This window comes from Sitophilus oryzae, unplaced genomic scaffold (assembly GCF_002938485.1).
Source record: "Sitophilus oryzae breed Bouriz unplaced genomic scaffold, Soryzae_2.0 scaffold_1576_pilon_pilon, whole genome shotgun sequence".
Taxonomy (NCBI): domain Eukaryota; kingdom Metazoa; phylum Arthropoda; class Insecta; order Coleoptera; family Curculionidae; genus Sitophilus; species Sitophilus oryzae.
This window is the reverse complement of record NW_022146254.1, coordinates 16499427-16520578: the sequence shown is the minus strand read 5'-3', so window position 1 is coordinate 16520578 and position 21152 is coordinate 16499427. Positions and strand designations below refer to the sequence as shown.

The 21152-nt window shown below is 36.1% G+C and overlaps 1 protein-coding gene across 1 annotated transcript; it reads right to left on the bottom strand.

The window, feature by feature from the left end:
* Nucleotides 1-3808: 3808 nt before the first annotated feature.
* On the bottom strand, nucleotides 3809-15126 carry LOC115879366 (C-type lectin BpLec-like). Its single transcript, XM_030896148.1, has 4 exons — nucleotides 15017-15126; nucleotides 14903-14949; nucleotides 11671-11803; nucleotides 3809-4352 (listed from the first exon to the last, which is right to left on the bottom strand). The coding sequence occupies exons 1-4, from the start codon at nucleotides 15099-15101 to the stop codon at nucleotides 4000-4002; spliced, it is 618 nt and encodes a 205-aa protein (XP_030752008.1). The 5' UTR covers nucleotides 15102-15126; the 3' UTR covers nucleotides 3809-3999.
* Between the last annotated feature and the right edge of the window lie 6026 nt (nucleotides 15127-21152).

Here is a 21152-nt window from a genome sequence, read left to right as displayed (position 1 = left end):
AAAAGAAAATGCTCGATTTTTAACATCTTTTTTTGCAAAAGGGAAACTCATAGACATGTTCGTGGGGTCGAAATATACCACCCCTGAAAATATTTGCACTTATTTAACACTCACCCTTTATCATCATCATCATCATTTAGCTTATACCGTCCACTGCTGAACAAAAACCTCCCTTAACTCTAGCCATTTCCTTCTATTTTGTGCCACTTGAATCCAGTTTCCAGCCACCCTCTTAATGTCATCTGTCCATCGACTAGGAGGTCGTCCTCTGCTTCTATAGGCCTCGTGTCTCGGTCTCCATTCCACAAGTCTCCACCGTCCATCTGTCATCCTAGCCACATGTCCTGCCCAATTCCATTTAAGATGTAAGACAGATATCACCGCATCTCTTACTCCTGTTCGATTTCGTATTGTATGATTGGGTATTTTATCTCTGAGTGTAACTCCCAACATAGACCTTTCCATTTTCCGTTGCATGACCTGTATTCTATGAGGACAAGCAAGACACACTGGTTAAAGATCTTTCTTCTTAAACATATGGGAATATCAGATCTCAGTATATGCCTTAGTTTGCCAAATGCCGCCCACGACAAACCTATTCTTCGTAGAATTTCGTGGGTCTGATTATCCCTTCTAATACCGATCTCATGCCCTAAGTATTTATATATATGCACTTGTTCCAAAGGTATGTTATTAATGTTTAAATTTCCACTTAGTACTAGGTTTGTCATGTATTGTGTCTTTGACAAGTTAATTTTCAAACCGACTTTTTCCGAAGCATCATTCAGCATATCCAGCATATTCTGTGCCTCCTGTATGTTGTCTGTTATTAAAATAATGTCATCTGCAAAACAGAGATGATTTATCAATTTGCCATCGATGTTAATTCCTGTTGAATCCCAGTTTATCATTTTTAGCATACTTTCTAGCACAGCAACGAATAGTTTAGGGGACAGTGTGTCGCCTTGTCTTACCCCTCGATCGATATTGAATTTATCTGTGCATTGATTTGTCGATATTCTGACGTTTGCCGTGGCATTATCATATATATGTCTTATGATTGAGGAGTATCGATGATCGATGCGACTCTCACTTAGTGTCTCTAGAAGCTTCCGCTGGTCTACCGAATCGAAGGCCTTCTCGAAATCCACGAAGACAAGCATTAGTGGTCTATTATACTCAATGCATTTCTCGATAAGGACCTTGACTGTTAGAAGATGGTCATTTGTTCCGTAACCTGATCGGAAACCTGCTTGTTCGCTCGAAAGAAAAAAGTCTATTTTATTTGTCAAACGCTTGGTGAGTATTTTAGTAAATAATTTGTATACGTGGCTAAGAAGGCTGATGGGCCTATAGTTTTTAAGGTCTGTAACGTCACCTTTCTTGTGTACAATAATGATGGTTGCGTTGTTCCACTGTGATGGGGTTATTTCTTCTTCAATGCATTTATTAAATAGGACATTTAAAGCTTTGATGATTTCTGGTCCTCCTTCTTGGATTGACTCTATTACCAGTCCATCGTCGCCGGCAGCTCTATTGTTTTTCATATCTCTAAGGGCACTGATAATTTCTTCCTCGGTTATTTCTGGAATTTCTTCCGACCCCTGATTTATTACCTTTCGGATGTCGGTTCTGATCCCCTGCTGTTTTGATGTGTAAAGTTCTTGATAGAAAAGTTTAATAGAGTGTAGGATTTCCTGTTTGTGTGTTACTATGTTGCCGTGCATATCCTTGATCTTTTGTATTTCTTTTCTTCCCATTGTACTATTTCTCAATATCTTCAAACTTTGATTCTTCTCTATGACTTTCCTAATTTTTTCCGTATTCTGTTGCCTCCTATGCTTTCTGATTTCTTTGGATATCTCTCTGTTTAAAGTTCTATATTCTTGTGTACTCTTGTCCTCCATATCTCTTCTCTGTTTCATTAAAACTTTTGTTCTTTGATTCAGTTTTTGTTCTTTTACTTTTTTGGGACAACATTTTTCGATAGCCGTTTGAGTGGCCCCTTTGATGTTTTCGTATATTTCGTCTATCGTAGTAGTATTTTCATAATTTAGATTTTTCATAATTTAGATTTCACCCTGTATAGTTTTACCTAATATTCTTTGATTAATAACTAATAAATATGACTGACTGGCAGCAAAAAAAAGAATGAATAGCATTAGGTAAATTTAAATAGTCTCGATCTAAATGTATACTAAGAATACGGTAGCGCAGATTGACAACTGGGGGCCTCGGTGCAATATTTTTCGAGCTCCCTTTTGTAAGAATGTAGACGAATTTGACGCGAATTCTGCGGTTGACGGAAAAACATATCTATGCTTGGCATCATTTCTTTGATTCAATTCTTTGATTTCTTTAATTCAATTTAGACTTGGCTAAAAGCCAAGTCTAAACTGTTGTTTAAAATGTTACTAAAATAAGTTTGCTAAAAATTACTGAGACAGCAGAATTAAATAGAAGAGTTAAATAAGGTGTAAACTAGATTAGATAATAAAATATTAATATGTCTCGAAAATCCAAATATTCTTATTATGGACTGTAACATAACATTACATCAGTATAGAGGAAAAGTTTCGTGATAAGAACTATATACTAACCTAAAATATGCTGCAGTTTTAATGGCGACCGCGGTTCATTCAGTTAAAAACACGTGTACACGAGGAGGCTGCTGCTGTAGCAGGAAAGTGAGAATTTCTTTCTACAATGTGTAAGAAAGTATATACCCGAAAAGCTAAAAGTAATGCATTTCACAGAGGATTGGGTCAGCTGAACTGAATGAATCAGGAAGTCTTAAAGTTTCTCAAAATCGTGACTCAGAATCATAGCATATTCAAGATCAAATTACCGTTATCGATAATGGAAATAAAGCAGTAGAACCCTGTAAAACTGAGTCATTTTGTAGTAAAAATTCAGATGTCCGATTCAGAGGTCTTTACGAAAATTTTGATCAAGAAAATTTTTTTTTAAACCGGAGGCAAAAGAGCTTTTTCGCACAAGCGAAAAACACCCTTACTTATATACAGGTTGTCCCAGAAATAAGTGCAAATATTTTAAGGAGTGGTAGATCTCGATAAATGAAACATATTTTCTCTTCATCGTTTTTCAAGTAAGTCCAAAATAACGCAGTTATTTTACTTTGAAAATTTCCAAAAAAAATAATTTTTTGCTCAAATTTTGAGAATGGATCACTGGATCTTCTCTGGATTTTCTTTCTTGTAAATTTAATCCACCTACCTATGTTGCCAAATTATCAAGAAATTAGGTTTTTTAACTAAAAACTAAAAAAAAAATCCAAAACATTTTTTAAAAAATTCGGAATTTTCAAAATTTTTTTTTGCGAGAAAAACCTCATAGGCGTGTTTCTGGGCTTCAACTATACTACCAGTTAAAATACTTGCACTAATTTCTGGGACACCTTGTATTAATAAATAAAATATGTTTCTTCGTTATGGTCATTTTGTTTTTGTGGATTTGGGCCGGTTGTCTGTTTTTCACGGGCCGGTTTCCACTTCCCCGTCCACCCCTGTTTGGACCCGGCATAATATAAGTTCAGCATAGTTTTGCTGAAGAATTTTTAATTTCATTCTTTGGCTGCAAGCTGGATAGGTACTGGTTATCTGACTAAAGATTCTACAGACTTATATTTTATATATCACATTCTGGGGTTTAGATCAATTTAGTTACCACAATAACTGTCTAGTTTGGTGATATTTTAAACGTCTAAAATAAAATGTTTGATGTATATTATTAAATTAGTCTATTTTTTACAACCTAGGATAGAAAAAATGATTTTTTAACACATATAGACAATTTTACGATTGGTTTTATTTGGATTATTCTTCTATAAAAATGATTACATGAATGGATTAACAATTTTTCAGGTTTATTTTATTCCTGAAAATTATAAATTATAAACTAACTTTAGTTTTTAAATTATTTGACGGCTTATAATATAAACATAAATGAAGGAACATTTATCTATGAATATAAACAAGGTTAATACCTTCTACGGGGAAAACGAAGATGATAAAAACTTAATCTATAATTTTCTACTTTATTTTTTGGGTTGGCTTGACCTAGGAAGCTATAATCCTCCAAGCTTTTTACTCTGGAATCTTCTTTTTTTGTGTTCTGGCATAGGTACCGTCTTTTTGTGTCGCAAGAAATATCGTTCCAACCCGAATATCCCATTTCATCATCCCATTTCAGTTCGATACAGTGTTCCATTTGCGAAACATCGTTGGGTTCATTAAATAGCCACCCTCCAACGCTAGTTCCAACCCTTGTGCCAGTGGTATCCCAGTAGAATGTTCCGTCGGAGTGTCTTATTCCAGCCAACCAATAACCAGCTACAAGAAAAATGTATCATCAAAATTGTATTTTTACAGTAAATATATACAGGATGTCCCAGGCTGAGCGTGCATTAGAAGTTCCTAGAGAACTATAATAGGCTATACTTAAACTGCCGTTAATCGGTAGCTTACTAAAATGCCGTTAATAGGTATGACGTCGTTGATGTGACGCACTTGACGGCTTTATGAAATATAGAAATTTTATATGGACTAACCAACGCTATCCACCCCACCAAATAATTGATTGATACTGATAAAAAATATAAAAAACAAATATAAATTAGTAAAAATCAACCAACCCCACCAAATAACCAACTAACCAATGAATTAACACCCTCCAAATAACCACGCTAACCAACCCGCCAAATAACTAAACCAATCCAACTAAAAAGAGTGAAACCAATGCAATAAGATCACGCTATAAGCAAAAAAAAAATATAAAAAAGTCTTGGTCGGCGTGAGATTTGAACCACGGACCATTCGCTTACGAAGCGATAGCCTCAGCCACTGACCCACAGGTGCACTTGCAGAATCCTTAAGGCTAGGCGTTACTTTCCGCCGACATGAACGACGTCACAATACCTATTAACGGCATTTTAGTAGGCTACCGTTTAACGGCTGTTTAAGTACATCGACTATAATATTGTTACGGATTCCGTGGGTCCACTAATTTAAACTCACGATAAAATACTTAACGAATTTATTTTCTCACTTTATACACAATTACTAACTTATAACACACAACAAACTAACTATTTATAAGATTCCTTCACCAAATTGTCCGATTTTCAATTTCCACGCGGTATATTCAAATTTCAAAAAATGTCTCAGCTGTCGATGGCTCCGGCTTATATACTCTATTGACTGCTTCTCGAAATTTCCCCAATTCTCGGAAAGCGTACTTCTTCATACCAGACAATTCTATTGTCTGATTCCTGCACTTCTCGACTTGACTAAAAGATGGCGCCTGAAAAGTCTTTTAATTTCTGGCGGATACGTTGCGGTTGTGCAGGCAACCAGTAATACATTTTTAATTTCTGGCGGATGCGCCATTTTCTTGACATTGCCCCCTTCTCAAATTTGATCGTCCCGATCAAGGTTTCCTGTCTGGTATCTCTTCAATCGATCCAGATGAACTACTTTCATCTTACTTCTAGGGCTGCGTTGAATCCGGTACACTACATCATTTATCCTCTTGATGACTGTATAAGGACCTTCCCATGCTGGAGTTAACTTTGGGGACCTTCCTTTCTTGCGCTGTGGATTATACAACCATACTCTATCGTCCTGTTGAAATCCCGTAGAATTAGCTCTGAGGTCGTAACGAGCTTTCATCCGGTCACTGGCTAGCGTAATCTTACTTCTCACGGCCTTATGAATTCCCAATAATCTTTCCTTCCTAACGACTCTTTCGAACGACCGTCCAACGTTATCTTGTTCCATTTTTCCTCCAGATCGAGTACTTGGTCCTTGTCTAGCTGCGCAAATCTTACAACGTTGACACCATTTCTTAACATCTTCACAATAATCCACCCAGTAAAAACGGTCTCTCAGCTTGCTCAGGGTCTTGTTTACCCCAAGATGGGCTCCAGTTTTACCACCATGAATTTCTTCCAATACCTGGGTGACTTTCTTCCTTGGTACCAGTAACTGAGTTGTTACGGTCCTGCCATCCGCACTTTCCCACGTGCGCTTTAACAATCCATTCTCAATCACCAGTGAATTCCACTGAGCCCAGAGAGCTTTGAAAACCAGCCCTCTGTCCGCAATATACTGCGACGGTGGTCTCTCGCCGTTACCTTCCTTGAGCCGTAGTATTGCTCCGATGTCTGGATCTTTCATTTGATCTTTCCTCAATTGTATCGTCGTCCATTGTTTGTCGGTTCTCAATTTAAAATTCCTTACTCTGATAGTGCTTCCACGATGTTTCATTTTCTTGTCCAAGGTAGCTCGTCGTCGATCTAGGTCGTTGTCGATAATTTGTACCCGTCCTACACGGCACCCAGAGGTTTCCTCTATTTTCTCGAACACAGTCTTCTTGGTATCACCAGGTATCATCACAATTTTAGATGATCTTTCTTCCATATTTCCTGGTCTCTTCTCTTTAGATACAGAAAATTCCTCATTTCCGATTTTCAGGATGTTTCTATGGTGATCAAACGAAAAACCATGTTGACTGATCACATCCATACCCATGATAAAACCATCTTCAATGTCTGCCACTAAAACGCTATGCCGAAACTTCAAATTCCCTAACTCCAGTTCTATGAAAGCCTCTCCCCGTACAACGGCCATTTCCCCCGTAACTGTACGTAAATACACTCTTCTTCTAAGAGGCATCATCTTCAATCCTTGCACTGAGTTAGTCCGCACCAACGATACCATAGCGCCTGTGTCCACAGTCATTCCAATTCTTCTACCATTGACCTTCCCGTTGATCACCAAACTGTCAGCGGTTTTTCCTAGACTCCTAACGGAAAACATCCTAGGGGCTCTGTTTTCTTCAGCCAATACTCGCTCATTAGTGTTGATTTCCTGGTGCCTATGTTCTCGATGGTAAACGGAATCGCATTTGGACGCGGCAATCCCGTTTGATGTGGCCATTCTTGCCACATCTATAGCAACTTATGTCCTGGGATCTTCCGATGTGCCGATGTTCTCTTAATGATGAACGGAATGGCATTTGGATGCGACAATCCCGTTGGATATGGCCATTCCTGCCACATCTATAGCACCTAATATCTTGGAATCTTCTCTGGTTCTCTGTCTGGGTGTTGTTGACTCCTTTGTTTATTAGTAGCTCACATAGTTTGTCGAACTTTTTACACATCTCCTCCAAACTTCTGTGGGTACTCTCGGGCTGTTCCTCGACTGTTACTGATCTTATTTTCGGTCTAGGGATGGCGCTAAAAGCAGCTTCTATTTCCAGCGCCCTGACCAGTGCTTCGCTGCTGGTAGAAAATCGTGATATTTGTAGCGCCCTCTGTAATTCGTTGTCCCTCAATCCGCTGATAAAACACTGGGCGGCGAGTTCCTCCCTAAACCCTTCCGGTGCTTCTGGATATGCCAGGTGTACCAACCGACGTAAGTCTGCTTCAAATTCCTGCAAACTCTCTCCGGACCTCTGCATGCGTGTCTTGATCTGGGCCTGGTAAAGTTGACGTCGATGTTGGTCGCCATATCTTCGGTCCAATGCAGTAACCAAGGGTTCGTACTCCTGCTGTTGGGCTGCAGGAATAGTTTGTAGCAATTCCAGGGCAGGGCCACGCAGCGCGATGACAAGTGCTGCTGCTTTCTCGTGGTCGGTCCATCCGTTGGCAGCAGCCGCTGCTTCAAACTGGCGGTGGTACATCGTCCATGTCGTTTGTCCATCGTAGGTCGGGGCCTTAAGGTTCGCAGTTCCCGGAACGCCAGGTGTCCTTACTTGTACCTTGGTCTTCTGTAGGTCCATCTCCAACCTTTCTATCTTCTGCTGAAGGCGCTCCTCCAGATCTTCTACGGCTTCTTGGAAGTGGTTCTGCTGTTCCTGGCAACGTACTTCCAACATTGCTTGTTGCTGTTCCCCAAGCTTTTCTGAAGTCGAATTTCTTGATTTTCTAAAGTTTTCTTAAGACGGTCCTGATCTTCTTGTCTTTTTCTGGCGGCGCGTTTCTATATCTTCTAAAATTTCCCTCCATTCATTCTTCTGACGAATTTCTAAATTGCCTAAAAATTTTCTCAAGCCGGTCCTGTTCTTCTTCTTTGTCTTGTTGTCGTTGAATTTTCAAATCTTGGAAAATTTTTTTCAAGCCGGTCCTGTTCTTCCTGTTTATCTTGTTGTTGTTGGAATTTCCAATCTCCGAAAATCTTCTCAAGCCGGTCCTGTTCTTCTTGTTTTTCTTTTTTGTCGTTGTAATTTTTCCTCTTCTTTATCTTTTGCTTTCTCTTTTCTAGTCAGGCTCGCTCTTCTTCTCGTTCTTTACGGAGTCTTTCTTGTTCTTCTGCCTTCTCTTTTCTAGTCGGGCTCGCTCTTCTTCTCGTTCTTTACGGAGTCTTTCTTGTTCTTCTGCCTTCTCTCTTCTCATATTCTCCATAAAATCGCCCAATAATTTGCTTACTTCCTCCATTTTCTTCGCTTGTTCCCTTGTACCAACCATAAAAATACTCTAATTCGGTCTAAAAATCTTCCAATCCACTTAATTTCTGCTTAAAATCCTCTTGAATCGCACTTCCGACACCAATTGTTACGGATTCCGTGGGTCCACTAATTTAAACTCACGATAAAATACTTAACGAATTTATTTTCTCACTTTATACACAATTACTAACTTATAACACACAACAAACTAACTATTTATAAGATTCCTTCACCAAATTGTCCGATTTTCAATTTCCACGCGGTATATTCAAATTTCAAAACTGTCTCAGCTGTCGATGGCTCCGGCTTATATACTCTATTGACTGCTTCTCGAAATTTCCCCAATTCTCGGAAAGCGTACTTCTTCATACCAGACAATTCTATTGTCTGATTCCCTTACTTCTCGACTTGACTAAAAGATGGCGCCTGAAAAAGTCTTTTAATTTCTGGCGGATACGTTGCGGTTGTGCAGGCAACCAGTAATACATTTTTAATTTCTGGCGGATGCGCCATTTTTCTTGACAATATCTAACTCGGAGATTTTTTGCACACCATTGTTTTACAACGAGATCTGTCGATTAAAAATATTGTCAATATGGCGGCACTTCCTGAAATACAAGAAGTTGACAGCAACTTTCTTATTTTAAATGGGTCTCCCCATTTTTTATTACATACTTGAATGATATACCTATTATTACATACATAATTGATATTAAACCAAACCAAATTAAATTAACCGTTTTTGAGAGAAAAAAAAATATTTAAAATTTTTGGATGAAAGAAACTGCCTGTCAACAATATGTGTATAGCCTCGTCAAAACGTCAAATTTAATGATTACCACAGCCACTGTACCATAAAGAGAAGACATGTGGCTATCTATTTTAGAAATGAAATTGTTCGAATGTCATATAATAACGATTGCAGCTGGAATTGAGCTGCATTGAGATTAAAAAATTATCATATATAATTTTTTTCAAATAGAAACCGAATTTTTTTATTTCACTAGTGAAAAGAATTTTTAATTCGTTACTTTTTGACTGTACATGTTCCTAAACCTAAAATAAATTGTTTTTAAGTTATTTAAGATTTAGTTTTAAAGCGTATATTTTTCTTGATTTTAACCAGTAACATATGACTTTAAACGTTAACTGATGTAAAACAATAGATCTGGCCATGTCATATTGTGACATTTTGTTCAAAAAGCCTTATGTTATCGATCACCATTTTCAAGCCAACTTTGCTCTGTTTTTTTTTCGATCATACATCGGTATATTATTAATAATATCAACTATTAGATATCACAAAAGAGCGAAAATACGAGATATATTTTTTTATAAATACACTTTTTGAACTCTTAAGCAGGCAGTATTTATAATAAGTAGAGGAGATTCAAATAATTCGTTTTCTGACAGATGGAAATAAATTGTCTGACCGTTTGACACTTAATGTCAAAGAAAGCTAGATAAAATCAACAAAAATAAACGTTTTCAAATTAAATCTTAAATAACTTAAAAACGATTTATTTTAGGTATAGGATCATTTTTTTTCTTGTTAGAGAAGGACTATGTTAGCATCATTAGCAGATGATTAAAACTAAGTTTGGTATTTGTATTGTTATACAGTGTGTCAATTTTAAAACTTCCCACCCTTAATATCCTTCTTGCAGTTAAAAATATGAAAAATTGGAAAGACACGTCAATTTTATTTGTAAGGGGTCACTTAAAATGAATATTTTTGGCCTTTTTCTTTCAACCCCTTAGGAGGGGTAGATGTCACCTTTACAATCTTAAATGGGAATGGGGCATCGTTTTAAAGGGCGTTTAATTATCTTTTCAGTGGTATCCTACTTTATTGCTTTTTATCCAGAGGTTTCCGAATAATCGCGTTTCAAAGGTGCAGAAACAATTAAACGTACCAGATTTTGGTTTTCAGGTTAGTGTTTACACAAAAGTTATTGCAATGGATCTCCTTGTAGTACAAATGATTAGAAGATTACTTACGATGCCCTACCTTACAAGTTGTTCAAAATGTTGTCCATTTTCCCGTAAACAGTAATAAAGTCTGTTTTCAAACACCTCCCTAACATTTGGGAAAATTTCACCGGGAATTGACTGGCATTCTGCTGTAATTCGCCTTTTAAGATCATCAGTATCAGTAGATTGTGTTTTATAAACAATGGATTTAAGATGTCCCCCACCCCCAGAAAGAGAAAAAGCCATTCAATTGGTCCCCTTCTGCCAATCCACGTACCTGCAAATCTCTCGTTTAACCACTGTCGGACCGGAAAAAAATAATCAGCTGGAGCACCGTCCTGCTGGAATGTTTACAATTCCTCCTGTGAAACTGATTAGAGGTTGCCACTCATTCGAATTTGAGGAAGGAAACGTTAATGTTTATGATGTTTTCTGTTTATCAGTATTTCGAATTTCGACCCCCTAGAAAAATGTAATGGCTACGTCCATGTTGCCACCTAATCTTCTAATCATTTATACTACAAGGAGATCCACTGCAATAATTTTTGTGTAAACACTAGCCTGAAAACCAAAATCTCAATGCAGGCATGTTTAATTGTTTCTGCATCTTTGAAACGCGATTATTAGAAAATCTCTGGACAAAAAGCAACAAAGTAGGATACGGCTGAAAAGAGAATTAAATGTCCTTTAAAACGATGTGCCACTTGACCCCCATTCCCATTTAAGATTGTAAGGGTGACATCTACCCCTCCTAAGGGGTTGAAAGAAAAAGGCCAAAAATATTCATTTAAAGTGTCCCCCTTACTAATAAAATTGACGTGTCTTTCCGATTTTTCATATTTTTAACTGCAAGGAAGATATTAAGGGTGGGAAGTTTTAAAATTGACACACTGTATGTATACTGGAAAGGTTGGTTTTTACTCGCTTGGCTATTTTTTTATAAACATTAGTTTAGTTTTAATCATCTGCTGATTCAGTCCAGTGTAAAAGTAAAATTATTTTGTATTGTGTATTGTGGTGATTTAATGTTTTTTATTTTGACATCTATCAAAGAATGAAAACTAAATAATTTTACCATAGAAACGCATTTTTATTTTTGGAACTTAAGGTCCGTGCACATTATTATACACGTATATCGTTTCAGGAACTTAGCGTTTCTGTTCTAGCAACCAGACTGTGTGTTCACCTGCAATACCGTTTTTTTTTCGATCATATGGTACCTACACCATTTATTTGCTGGTTTTTTATTGTTCTGGACTAAAAATGTTTCAATAGAGTTGTATTCCTCATTCGTTATAATACTAGCCAACTCCCCACCAACATTAATGCAGGCTTCTCTAGCATCTGTCCAGTTCAGCTACAAAAATAAATAATTGTTATTGTATATGTTATCCATGAATTTATAAAAATAACTTATTATCTTACTGGGAAAAAGTTATTCCCAATAAGATATTTCAATAAATCAATTGTAGCAAAACACAGTTACTGGTAAAATTGTTTAAAAGTATGAAGTAAAGTATTATTAAGTTAAGAGTCCATTTCACTACTCCGATAAAGTAGCAAAATAAGCGTTCAGCATTTAACGTTTTATGTAAAACTGGCTAGATATTTTTACCACAAATGAAGAAGGAAATTAAATATAAAAGATTATACTGTATCCGTATTGTAGTACATTTTTAGACAACTTCTTGATTTTTATGATTTTAAAGGTCAAACATCAACAAAATATTCCTTATGTTTGGACTAAATTTTCTCGAAAATAAAGACATAATTTAAAATTCTGTTACAATACGGAAATAGATTGAAGTTTTGTGATTACAGTGATATATAATTTATATGGTTTTGTAACAAATTGCTCGATATTTTATGGCAAATGCTGAAGCTCTGCAAACTTTAATCAAGCCTTAATCAAAGCACGTGTATTTGGAATTTTGGATGTGGCTTAACACGATAGGATCGGGCTAAGCTTTAGGCAGATTTCTGAAATATAATATATATTTCCTTCGGCCACACATCCGTTTTACCCGACCACTGAGAGCGACCCGAACAGTACAGCGTAACTACACTGCTACTGTGGCACACAAGCTATCATCTCCTCTAGTAAGAATCGGTAGCCTACTTCTAGACTCTGCAAGCGACACAAGCTACCGTTTCGTCTACCCAGCCTGGGCCAACCAGAGGTCGGCCAAGTTTGCCCCCCGTATTAGAGGAAATTCAAAAATAAATATACCACTATTTTGCACACATTTTGCACAATTTTGCACACCATAAATGATATTTTGTACACTTACCTAAGAGAAACCAGGGCCGTTTTTTAAACGGGGCGCAAACTTGACCGTTCCCCCCCATTCGTTACGAAATTGATTTATTTCTATGTACATCGATTCGGCTAATTTTGCACAATTTTGCACACTGGTTTTTGAATTTTGCACACCTTTCTGACGAAAGTTATAAGCAGTTGAAAATTTAAAATTTCACCCCCCCCCCCCATCTGTAACTAAATTGAATTTTGTTTATATCAAGCGAATCGGCTAATTTTGCACAATTTTGCACACCTGTTTTTGAATTTTGCACACTATCCTGATTAAAGTTATGAAAGTTTGAAAATTTGCAATTTCCCCCCCATCTGTCACGAAATTGAATTTTGTGTATATCAAACGAATCGGCTAATTTTGCACAATTCTGCACACCTGTTTTTGAATTTTGCACACTCTCCTGACAAAAGTTATAAGAGTTTGAATATTTGAAATTTGTCCCATTGTGTGTGAAATGTCCCATTTAAAAATACATAAGTATGACTCATATTTCGAAAATGATAGATCTCAGCGACGTGAAATACTGCACGGAACTTAGATTTCACCTTTTCGATAATTTATAGCTTGCATAGAAGAACATTTATGAAACTAAATATTCTACACACAGATTTGTCTTAGCCCTCTTACTTCCTCAAATACCTGGCAAATTTGAAAATTTTGCATTTTTCGACAATCCTCATATCTCGGTTATCCTATAACTTATCGAAAAGGTGAAGTCTGGGTTCCGTACAGTTTTCCACGTCGCTGAGATCTATCCTTTTCAAATATGACCCATACTTATGTTTTTTAAATGGGACAATTCAAACACAATGGGACAAATTTCAAATTTTCAAACCCTCATAACTTTCGTCAGGAAGGTGTGCAAAATTCTAAAATAGGTGTGCAAAATTGTGCAAAATTAGCCGATTCGTTTGATATAAACGAAATTCAATTTCGTTGCAGAGAGGGGGGAAATTGCAAATTTTCAAACCCGCACAACTTTAGTCAGGAGAATGTGCAAAATTCAAAAACAGGTGTGCAAAATTGTGCAAAATTAGCCGATTCGTTTGATATAAACACAATTCAATTTTCTGGCAGGTGGGGGGGAAATTTCAAATATTCAAATCCTTATAACTTTTGTCAGGAAGGTGTGCAAAGTTCTAAAATAGATGTGCAAAATTGTGCAAAATTAGCCCATTCGTTTGATATAAACAAAATTCAATTTATTTACAGATGGGGGGGATTTCAAATTTTCAACTCCTTATAACTTTCGTCAGGAGGTTGTGCAAAATTTAAAAATAGGTGTGCAAAATTGTGCAAAATTAGCCGAATCCATATACATAGAAATAAATCAATTTCGTAACAAATGGGAAGGAACGGTCAAGTTTGCCCCCCGTTTAAAAAAACCGCTCTAGTTTCTCTTATGTAAGTGTGCAAAATATCATTTATGGTGTGCAAAATTGTGCAAAATGTGTGCAAAATACTGGTATATCTCTTTTTGAATTTCCTCTAGTACGGGGGGCAAACTTGACCAACCTACCAACCAGGCGGTCTAGACGATCCGCTGAAAATATGTCTTAGCGGAGCAGAAGTACGGAGATACCTCCGACTGATCCACAAAGGATTTGCTCCCAAACCAAAACAAAAGCAAAAACACTACTAGAAAAAAGGGACCAATAGCATTGACCACTGACCAGCAAACGGCTCTAGAAGAGGCGATACTGGACGAAGTAGTAGCGAGCGGATTGCATTGCAAGGCGAAGGGGCAACAACATCGCTAGCAGAGCTAATTGAGGAACCCACAAAACAGTAGAAGAAATGGTTGTCCAAGACATACGTGGTAAAGAACAATTAAAAAGTAGATAGAAACAGTAAACGTAAAAAGAAAAACAGCAGAAAAAGTAAAAGTAAAAAAAAGGTAAGATGTTAAATCAATTTCAAACAACCGAACTCGCTGGAGAGCATTTAGTGAAGCCTTATGCTCCACGTAGGAGTAAAGGACAAACCGAAAATGATATATAATAAATAAATAAAATGGTAAATAATAAAACAGAATGATAATGTGCATGCAAAAATTAAGGGAGTTTGAATTTATAGTTAAAAAGTCTGTAATAACAGCTGGAAAAGAAGGTATGTGTGAGCCTTTATTGTTATAAACTTACGGCTTCTGTGGATGCAAAGTATGTTTTGCTTGACGGAAGTATGCAATCTAAAACAAAAAGTATCAATAGCATTAATAAAACATTTATTTTAAATTTCACTTAATATGTTAGTACCTGAAGCAAATAAACCACATAAAATAGACAGAAAAACAATGCACTTGAAGAACATTTTGTTAAAGCAATGCGCTGTTTTGCACATGTATATTCTTAGAACTGAACTTAAATTTGTTTATATATCGAGGAAATGTTTACAGAAAATTATTCTGATATCAATAATTATAGGTTATAGGGACATACTGCTAAAATTAGTTACTTAAAAACGGTAAAATAATTTTGTTGCTACAAGTATTTTTCCTCCGCAGTGCTTCTCTGTTACGATTTTAGCAATTTTGCATTGGGGAGTGACACAGGTCACCAAAGCTAAATAGAGTCAAATTAATCAGATAGACAACTTACTTACTTACTTACTGCTATTACTCGCTGACAACTATTACTCGCTGACAACTATTACTCGCTGACAACTATTTGACACGTATCAGAAGATGGTTAAGCAAGACGTTTTCTGTGACTGAAAAGCGCGATACGTGATGCTATCTATCTTCCGCACTCTGGACATTAAAACTTCTCATTACTTTGTTGCCTCTTTACTCTTTGGTTGTCGTTGTTAACTGAGTTTAAAATCCTTGTCCATTGCGTTCTATCGTGTGCTGCTTCCTCCCACTGATTCTGCATGTTTATTCCTTTTAAGTTTTCGTGGAAAAAATCCTTTGAGTTGTCCACCCGGTTTCCTCTTACGGTCTGCAAGCTTACCTTAAAGGAGAGATTTCGGTAGACGGTTTTCTTGCATTCTGCATGCATGACCAACTCATATTAAGCAGGATTTAGTGATCATGACTTCAGCGCTCTCGCAGCTAGCTTTTTCCAGGACCGATACCTTCTTTTGAGACATGGTGGTACCATTTGATTCTTAATAGTTGTCTCATATGTTTCTGTTCTGAGTCGGCGGTACGACACCCATGTTTCGCTTCCATATAACATGGTGGGGATTATTATTGCTCGGTAAACTGCAAGTTTCGTTTTTGTGCTCAAGTCATGACTGTAGAAAACCCTGTGGTAATAAAGAGATAAACAAGCCAAAAAATGTTGGTCCACTTATATTTTACTCCCCAAGAAAGTGAGAATATTGAAAGGAATATTGATTATTTTATTATATCTTATGCTTAGCTGAGAAGGTTTATTGTACGTTTTAAATAAATTTTTATTCTGCGGTTTTAAGTTTTAATCATATAAAGTTATTTACTTTATTATTATTACCTGCAACCTATTGTATTCTTGTATCCCTTACTTCTACATGCGGGGCTCTGTAGAATTGAACCGACTAACCCTTGCCGTGTAATTGAGCTCAAATCCAAGAAGGCAATAGAGAAATAGGGATATATCGTCTATTATTATAATAGAGAATATATCCTCTATATCTATAATAGATTTGCGATAACACCGGTAACAGGTCTAGAATGTAGAATGAGTAAGAGGGGGTTTTAATCACTGCGACCTTAAAAATCTATTATGTCCCCCTTCCTTGAGTCATCACACAGTCTATAACCCATCATACCCCTGTTGTAGAGGGGAAACACCCTTCCACGGTTGAAGTTTGACCCTCTGTGCCGCTCTTCAGAGTCAAGGAGCTTGCCTCCGGCTGAGGAACCCGTGAGGTGGAGGCTGGAGGATCTGTCTCTATTTCCTCCACCTCTTTAACTTGGTTTCTCCTAAGACCTGTGTTTGATACGGGTGTTGTCCCGTATCTATAATAGAGGATATGTCCCTCTTTCTCTATGGCCTCCTTGGATTTGAGGTCAATTCCTATTGTGAGGACCTGACCATGACCCTCCTCCCTCGAGTTGATGACTCGCCAACTCGATGTCCTTACATTGAAGTCCTGACCTTGGATAAGGCTCAGCAGGTAGGTGGTGTCTTTCCCCTTGCTCCTCGGCAGAAAGACCGTTATGGCCGCCCCTTTAGAGATGTTTTCTCCCTTCACTGCAACTAGTTCCGGCTCTTGCCAATTTTTAAGCTTAGGTGCGATTTCCACCAACCAATTCGCCGATTCTTGAGATACACAATCTATGAGAATCATGCCCACCCGAAAGTGTATTCCCGCAAAACGCAACTGACCCACATTTTTTAGATCGTTGTGTTGCGATCCTATCGCCACTATTTCGTCCAGTATAGCCTCTTCTAGAGACGTTTGCTGGTCGGTGGTCAGAGCAACCTAACAGGTCTAAGGAGAGACCAAGTTAAAGAGGTGGAGAAAATGGAGACAGATCTTCCAGCCTCCACGTCACGGGTATCTCAGTTGGAGAAAAGCTGTTCGACTGTGAAGGGCACGAAGGACTAAACCACAATCGTGAAAAGGTGTATATCCTCGTAGGAGGTAGATGCCCACTCCTCGGAGGCAGAACATCTGTTGTCAGAGGAGGATGGGAAATATCCTGTCCCCCCTATAACAGGAAGTGGACCATGTATGATGAGTTATAGACTGTATGATGAATTCAAGAGAGGGGGACACAATAGATCTTTAAGTTTGCTGTGATGACCCCCCTTTTACTCATTCTACATTTTACATGCATGAACTATATTTTATGTACCTACAAGAAACACAACTTTGATGTGTAACTTTTTTGGGGACACCCTATAGAACTCTCTATATTTTTAAAAAGTACTTTAAATCAACCTACATATGCTCAAAAAATTTCATTTCAATACAAACTGTCGTTCTTCTTGGAGCCTCTGCGTCGTCTGAGAGGCGCCACTCTGTACAGGGTGGGCCAAATTCGACGCTTTTAAATGGAAACAACCTTTTCTATAGGAAATAGACGAAAACTAATATCGGTGTCTGGAGCTCAATTATCATCAAAAACATGATGGTGAAAACCGCACATCAATATCTGTTACCGTTTCGGAGTTACAGGGTGTTTTTCAAAAATGTGCATTTTTAACAAATCGCTGTATCTTTTTTACTATGGAAAATTTTGTATTTCTATGAAAACATTTCCAAAGCACCTTTTAACGTAGAATTTAATGGTTTAAGTATATTTTTTTTAAATTAATAATTTAAGAGTTATCGTCAGAAAAATCAATTTTTTTATTTAGGACACCCTCTATATTTTTAATTAACCGAAAAGAATTAAAAATTACTTTTCCAAAAATATAGCACACTTGATATTTTGTTATAATCCCCTTCGAAATATTCAATTTTTAAAAGTTCGCCACTTTTAACTAGTAGGCTTTGGACCCCTTATTGATGATATGCCCTTAATGGAACTCGAAAACATATTTTTCCAGCAAGACGATGCACCGCCTCTGAACGCTGAAGTTATCAGCAAATTTTTGCAGCCAATTTCAAGAATAATTGAAAAGCTAACCAAGATCCCAGCCCTTGGCCGTCGAGGCCGCCTGACTTAGTGCCCATGGATCTAATCCTATGGATATATTTACGGAAGAATAAAGGTTCCTTATACTTCCGTATAATCTAGACAAAAATTAAAAATACTTAGCAGTTATGAGAGGGTATCTTTCACCCCCACTGAGTTAATGAATTCCGCGAGAAATGTTCAAAAACTGCCCCGTCTGTCCATAACAGAAGACGGTCGATATGTCGAACACCTGTAGCAAAATCTCATGTCTTGGTTTGCTATTTATTTTTATTATTATTAGATATAGTTTAAATGTGTTGATGTTGGTTAAATATATTTTAAATTGTTATAAAATTCTGCATCTCTCATAGCAAATATTATTTTCGTTTTAATTGATGCTCATAGCTAGAATTTTTTTGCATTACAGCCGGTGCCGGTGCCGTTCAAAGCCTACTTATTTAAAGCGGGCGAATTTTTATATACTCTATATCTCGAAGAGGAATCGAGCAAAATATCTAATATGTTATATTTTTGGAAAGGTAATTTTAAATTCGTTTCAATAAATTAAAAATATACAGGGTGTCCCATATAAAAAATCAAATTTTCTGTTGATAATTCTTAAATTGTTAATATTAAAAAAAATATACTTAAACCATTAAATTCTACGTAAAAAAGTGCTTTAGAAATGTTTTCATAAAAATACAAAATTTTCCATAGCAAAAAAGTTACAGCGATTTGTTAAAAATGCATATTTTTGAAAAACACCTCGTAACTCCGAAACGGTATATAGATATCGATATGCGGTTTTCACCATCATGTTTTTGACAAAAATTGAGCTCCAAACATCGATATAAGTTTTTGTCTATCTCCTATAGAAAAAGGTGTTTCCATTTAAAAGCGTCGAATTTGACCCACCCTGTACAGGGTGTCCCATTTAAAAAAACAGCTCGATCCACTCAAACTTTTTTGAGCCACACAATTTAAAATATTTTCCTGAAATACATCCTAGTACAGGGTGAGTCAACGATAGAGTAAAGTCGATTATCTCATTTGTTTCGAGGTTTACAAAAAATATTAAAAAGAAAAGTTGTAGAGACGGTTAAGATACACATTTTAAAATTATTATACAGTATACAGGGTGCTTCAAAAAAGTGTGGCGAATATAACATATGTTTTTTTTTTAAATGCAACACCCTATTTTTTATTTCATTTTTGGATTCTGCGTAAAATTTCATAACTTTTTTATATACAATGTTATATACCTAAAATTAATAGTTTTTGTTATATTTAAATTTGTTTAAACAAATGTTAGATTGCAGTGTAATAAAAAATTGTCATTGATGGCATTGATTCTGAAGTTGGACAACTAACATTTGGTAGGAGAATTTTATAGAGATATAGAAAAAGACCTATGTAAAGATATTTTAGTTAGATGTTACAGGGTGTTCAAAATAAATTTATGAATTTCAACTACTTAAAATTAAGAAATTTCAATTTTTTAAATGGTATACCCTATATATTATAATTTTTTCTGATAGATTTTACAAAACTCTTCAACTTTTATTAAGTATGTCATATACCTATTTTTATTAGTTTGCGATTTATTCCAATTTTTTCTATTTTTACCCATATTTTTAATACAATTGCGCTATAACATCATAGTCGCCATGATAAAAAGTAATAATTATTCTCATCAATTTCACGTCTGTTAAGCAAGTTAAGAACACAATTTGAATTTTAGTTTAATTTGTTGTAATAAGTATAAATGGTAGAGATAATAGTTACAGATTTTCTTGAAATGAATTAGTCAACGTGACTGATATACACGGACAAGCCTAGAAAACCACATTTTTTTGGTTCAATACTATAGATTATATAGTATTTTGCTAACTACTATAAGAATAGATATATATTACCTAGAAAACATTTTTAGTGTGTAATGGGACGGTTTCGCGGCAGTAGTAATATTGGCTTTACAAAATGAATTATAAACTAGAATTACTACGAGAAAACTTTACTGTATGTTGAAGAAAATTGCTATATCAGTAGTCTTCAGCAATTAGGTAATCTAGTATTACTCTAATCTGTGGCTATTCGCCCTGACTAAAAATCCCAAGTGTCATCTTTCATAATATAAAAATACACCAATTCACTACTGCGATTTAGTTTATTTGAGTAAAGTTAATTAATATTAACTAATACCAGCAATTGTAACTAATTATGAAGCTATTTGTTAAAGGTAAGTAATAAATATTTTTGTTTTGTCATGGCAACTATGCCATCTCCAACTTCAGAAACAATGGCACCACTGACAATTTTTTACCACACTGCAATTTAACATTTGTTTAAATAAATTGAAATATTACAAAAACTATTAATTTTAGCATTATATATAAAAAAAGTTATGGAATTTTACGCAGAATCTAAAAATAAAATAAAAAATAGGGTGTTGCATTTAAAAAAACATATGTTATAGCCGTCACATTTTTTGGAAGCACCTTGTATACTCTATAATAATTTTAAAATGTGTACCTTAACTATCCCTATAACTTTTATATTAAATATTTTTTTGTAAACCTTGAAACAAATGAGATAATGGACTTTACTCTATCGTTGACTCGCCCTGTACATTCTTTAGGTTTGCACTTAAACAAAATTCCCAAGTTTTATTCTAGGAGCTACGCACTGTTTGCCAGACCCTGTATAGCATGCATTATAAGTGTCGAATTTAATATGGCAAATGGAAGTCGTAATTTAAAGGGATAAGGTCAACTAATATGATCTCCGTATATAGGAAAGGAATCGATCGTCCTCTGTCCTATATATCTTACTATAGA

What these genes read in the sequence shown, in the direction of transcription:
- LOC115879366 (XM_030896148.1), bottom strand. Translation starts at nt 15,101, where the DNA reads ATGTGCAAAACAGCGCATTGCTTTAACAAAATGTTCTTCAAGTGCATT. An exon ending in ATGTGGTTTATTTGCTTCAG is followed by an intron (nt 14,950 to 15,016) that starts GTACTAACATAT and finishes TTTTTGTTTTAG; the next exon opens with ATTGCATACTTCCGTCAAGC. An exon ending in AAAACCAGCAAATAAATGGT is followed by an intron (nt 4,353 to 11,670) that starts GTAGGTACCATA and finishes TTTTTCTTGTAG; the next exon opens with CTGGTTATTGGTTGGCTGGA.